This window comes from Teleopsis dalmanni, chromosome 2 (assembly GCF_002237135.1).
Source record: "Teleopsis dalmanni isolate 2A chromosome 2, ASM223713v2, whole genome shotgun sequence".
In the NCBI taxonomy this organism is placed as follows: Eukaryota; Metazoa; Arthropoda; class Insecta; order Diptera; family Diopsidae; genus Teleopsis; species Teleopsis dalmanni.
Window position 1 is genome coordinate 78,495,646 of NC_051847.1, and position 4,842 is coordinate 78,500,487.

Consider the following 4,842-nt stretch of genomic DNA (forward strand, 5'->3'; position numbering starts at 1 on the left):
TTAAAAAAAACTACGGAAACCACATAAATCATATATGTTTTCGATCAGCAAATAGAGACAAACCGAGCTACCCATATTCTTCTGTCTATTCATTCATTTGGATGTCATAATTAATTCACTAAGTAGCAACAGAAATCGAATTAAACTCAATATTGACCCATTGTGTAAGTTCATGGAGGTAAAATTCGAATATAAATGAAGTGGGTTAAATCTAAAATGTACCGACGTCTAATAAAACATTGTAGAAAAAACGATAGTGTTATTAAAAATAATTCTAATGAATTATGCGTCAAAAGCAAATAAATAGTTCTTACGTAACACCCAGTTGTCTTTTCATTATTGAAAAATTTTAAAATGGAAATTATTATTGAAAAAGAAAAAAACTTTCTCAAAAAAAGTCATATTTAATTAAAATAACTAAAGGAATCTTAAACCAATATGCTGTGCTCTAACCTTTTTACAAATAAATAAATAAAGCAACTTTTCAGTATGGGCTATGTTATGCAGACAGTCATGGTCACATCAAATACAAAACTATTCTTGTTGTACTGTACGCTAAAAATATTACATAGCGAGCCCATGGGAAAATTTGATTAAACTTTGGTCACGATAAAAAAACAATGAATATCAGAATTTTCGCGTTTTAAGACAACTACTAACATCCATTTCTAACGAAAAATTGATCGTTTCAACAACGGTTGACTTGGTGTACTTTACTTATACTAACAATTATTTTAAAATATTGTTATATTTCTATTATCATGCATTCCATTTCTCAATTATTTTGGAGAACTGACAAACTAAAGAGATGGTATAGTTAATAAGAAAATGAGTTCGGTGGAGTACAATGGAACTTAAATGATTTGCAGATATGTTTGTAAAAGAAAGCTATATAATAAACTGAGTTTTTTATTTGCATTTTTAGTCATAAATTCCCCTTATCACTGATCAAATTAGTAAATAATAACAAAACTAATTTGAGCGAATCATTTTGCCAGATGCTTTCTAAGAAAATCTATCAATTTCAAAAGTAGAGAATTTGAGTTTTTGGTCAAAAACTGCATCTACAACTAGTTACGAAATGCAATCGACAAAATTGATTGTGATGCAGACTCTATATTTTAATATACTCTTTGTTTATATTCCATTCTAAACAAAATGCATTTAAAGTAAAAATGGGTATTGTATATTATTTCCATACTACATTAATATCTTAGGGAGTCCACAAAAGTTTTTCACTGGTATCTATTTTGTGCTATTGCTCTTACTTCGTTAAATGAGTTATCCGCCTCTTGGTGAACTGTCCTTCTCTGCGTCTAGTCATCTAAGAGTTCCAAATAACTGCAGCAAGCGCGATATCTTCATAAGGTTTACCCAGTGTGTGTCTAATCCAACCATACTTCTTTCTTCTTATCTCGTTGTTTACGTTTGTTTGGTGCGTTATTCTCCATAACTCTGCATTTGAAATCGTTGTAGGCGACCATATATCTTATATGTTGCGCAGGCATCAATTAATAAATGATTAATAAATGATCATTATTAATGATGATTCAGTTCTCGAAAATTATAGGGCATCAACCTCTAACTTATAGGGCATAGAAGCTTAATTTGCAAAAACTGTATAAAGTCATAACAATATATATATAAAGAAAATTACTGACTTCATGTACATGTATTCATCATTTTTTGAGTAGGTCCACTTAACAAAAAACAAATAAGAAATTGCATATATAAATAATTTATTAATACATTCACTAAACTGTACTTCATTTTTTATGTATTATCTTACATTAGATCACAACAATAACTATTTTTAATGATTTATTTAAAACTGATTTTTAAGTTTAAACATATGGGTTCTGCAGTTTACATATCAAATGGAGTTTTGATATTCGTGAAGCAATTCATTTGTGCTATTTTCGTATGGCATAGATCGGAATACATTTCACTTCTTTGAATGTCTAATTCACTGAGTGCACTACTTAAACATTTAAATGTGCAGACAGACATATTTTTATAAAATTTATATATAATAATAATATTTCACAATAACACAATATCGTATTCCTTTGGTTCGTATGAAAGAATGTGTAGCACATTTCATTTAGTACAGGAAACACACCATTGAAGACACATTTTTGCAGGATAGTTTTAATGGAGACAATGTACACATGGAGACAAATATGAATATAAAATCCTATAACTTATATGTTAGATTGATTGTGCAACTCTTTATTGTGCCGTATAACTTGGATTGTATGGCGCTTGTTTTTCGTAGGCAGATTGCTTTGGATAACGAGCACCAGCCACGGCTACATCATATGATGGTGGATTCATTGCAGAATTTTGTGCTGCCATCGGAGGGTAAGGAGCCATATGAGGTTGCATTCTGTAATCAAAATATAATGTTTAAGCAAAGTACTTTTCATATTGTTATATAGACCTCCTAATAGAGGTCTATATGCAAAACTGTAGGTCTATAAACAATTTAGTTATTACTTACTGTTGATGAGGGGGATAAGATGGCACAGTTACATTTGTTTGATAACCACCTGGCGGAGGCATTTGTGTAACTGAATAATCACCAGGTGCAGTATGTGTAGCTGACGTTACTACAACAGGCGCTGAAAGTAATAAAATTTTGATGAAATTAATAAGATTAATTCATATTTCATATTAATTTTATGTTTTATAAACTTAAATTAATTTTCGAAATTTTAAAAATATTAATAAACCATAAAAATTATATTAAAATAGAATGAATACATAAAACAAATATTGCGTTCATAATTTTGTAATGTAATTAAATTTTGATTACTATTTAAATCCTCATTTTCAACTTTATATTTTCTCTTATGAAAGCGTCGAACTAGAATAAATCCTATTAAATGCATAGAAAAAATAATTAGTAATTTGATACACAAAACTATTAGTTTTCCTAAAACCCAACCAGATGCAATATATGGTTTATTATGAAAAATCTCGGTTTGATTATCATGTGAATAGGTTGAATTTACGAAGTCCTCAGGTAAATTTTGAGTTTCTTGCTCCATACTGTATCTACTCAATGGATCTGTTATTACTAACATTTTGAATTTAACATGGTAGATAAGATTGGTGCACTTATTTCATTAACTGTTAATTTGACGTATTGACTTGCATTAATATGCGTAATTTAATATATTAAATAATACATTAATAATAATTAATATAATTTAACATAATTAAAATGAATGAGAGATTAATAAATGAGATGAATTCATTTTCTTTGAATGACAATATTAAAATATGAACGTTACTGAAGGTACAATATTTCGATTAGTTTTTTTGTTAATCAATTATTTTTTATTACATACGAGTACTTTTAATAAATCGCAAATTATCCTCAAAGAAATAATAGTCTATGGTATATTTATTTGGTAGATATATATTAACAAAATGACACTTAAATTGAGCCTTATGCCGCATATGTAGCAGTTCGTAAATTATTTATTTACATATTCAAATATGACATCACTCAAAAAGTTCAAATGTATATATCTGTCATATATAAATATATATATGTAAAACTAAAAATGATAAAATGATATAATGATAAAACCGTTTTATTTATGAATAGTAGCATTCTTCAAACGATACACATCAAAACTATATGACACTCTGATACTTGTAATTAGTTTAGAGATTTCAGTGGTCTTGGTGACCACAAAAATAATTTGGTTCAATCCCGGTTCAATCACACCACATGTTGGTTTTTCAATCTTCTTGGCCACATGATCTTGGAGCTAAAATTTTTCTAACAAAATGATCAGAGTTAGAGTGTATTTTACTGAGTGAATATGCTGTATAAAAATTAGGTCGTAAGAACACCGATAATTCTGACCGCTCTAGTCGACCAAAAGCGACAGACTGGAGAGTTATTCAATGATGTTTGAGTTCTCCAATTTTTTGAATACATTTTCAATGCGTCACAATTAATTGTTTAGATGCTTTTAGCACATATTCACAAACCTCATTTATTCAGTGTTAATAGATACATAAATATAAGTTTTTGGAACCGATTGACTCATTCTATGACTTATATTAATTATTTGAAATAAGATTGTAAAAGTTGTAATTATATTTTTAATGTAAACAATCAAATACAGAGCATTATTCACAGAGTATTGAAATGTGATAACAAATATTTTAATGCGGCATTTATAAGAATCTATGCCTTTTTAACGATTTTATACACATAAATTTTGTTTAACAAATTTGATATGCAATACATTTATTAAATATATTTAGTAATTATCTATCATTTTAATATATGAAATGTACTAACTTTCACTTTTACATTGTCTTAGACGTCGTCTTCTCACACACCAGTGTATTAAAAATATAAATTGTAAAATAATAGCACAAATGTATAATAAAATAAATCCAGAATTGTAAAAGTCAGTCATTATATTTATATAGAGTTTTAGGTAAAACGCAATAAAACTTGCCGAGAACTGCTAAGAAAATAAAACCAACTTTTCTCGACACGAGCAATAAATGAACTGACAACTGAGAATTGCAGTTTTATTTACAATTCATAAATATCAGAAACAATCTTGCATAGCAGATTTACTCACAAGAGCCGGAAGAAACATATGGAAATCCCACACTCATTCACACCGGCAACTTCTAAATTTCACAACAGAATTTGTTGAGAAACGCAGATATTGTTTACGTTTTCTGCAATTCTAAGTACTCACTATTTAGATAGATTTACGTCTCTGATGACGTTGTAGAAACAAGTTTTTAAGTGATATATAGACTTACTTATAAAATATAGTTATGTAAAAACAAATAGAA

At 28.3% G+C, this 4,842-nt stretch overlaps 1 protein-coding gene across 1 annotated transcript; it reads right to left on the minus strand.

Moving 5' to 3' along the window:
• Positions 1-1,790: 1,790 nt before the first annotated feature.
• Positions 1,791-4,522, minus strand: LOC119681329. The gene is made up of 3 exons (XM_038094489.1): positions 4,328-4,522; positions 2,504-2,624; positions 1,791-2,389 (listed from the first exon to the last, which is right to left on the minus strand). Exons 1-3 carry the CDS (start codon positions 4,446-4,448, stop codon positions 2,233-2,235), a joined length of 399 nt encoding a protein of 132 aa, XP_037950417.1. The 5' UTR covers positions 4,449-4,522; the 3' UTR covers positions 1,791-2,232.
• Positions 4,523-4,842: the final 320 nt, after the last annotated feature.

What these genes read in the sequence shown, in the direction of transcription:
- LOC119681329 (XM_038094489.1), bottom strand. Translation starts at nt 4,448, where the DNA reads ATGACTGACTTTTACAATTCTGGATTTATTTTATTATACATTTGTGCT. An exon ending in AAGACAATGTAAAAGTGAAA is followed by an intron (nt 2,625 to 4,327) that starts GTTAGTACATTT and finishes TATTACTTTCAG; the next exon opens with CGCCTGTTGTAGTAACGTCA. An exon ending in TCTTATCCCCCTCATCAACA is followed by an intron (nt 2,390 to 2,503) that starts GTAAGTAATAAC and finishes TTTTGATTACAG; the next exon opens with AATGCAACCTCATATGGCTC.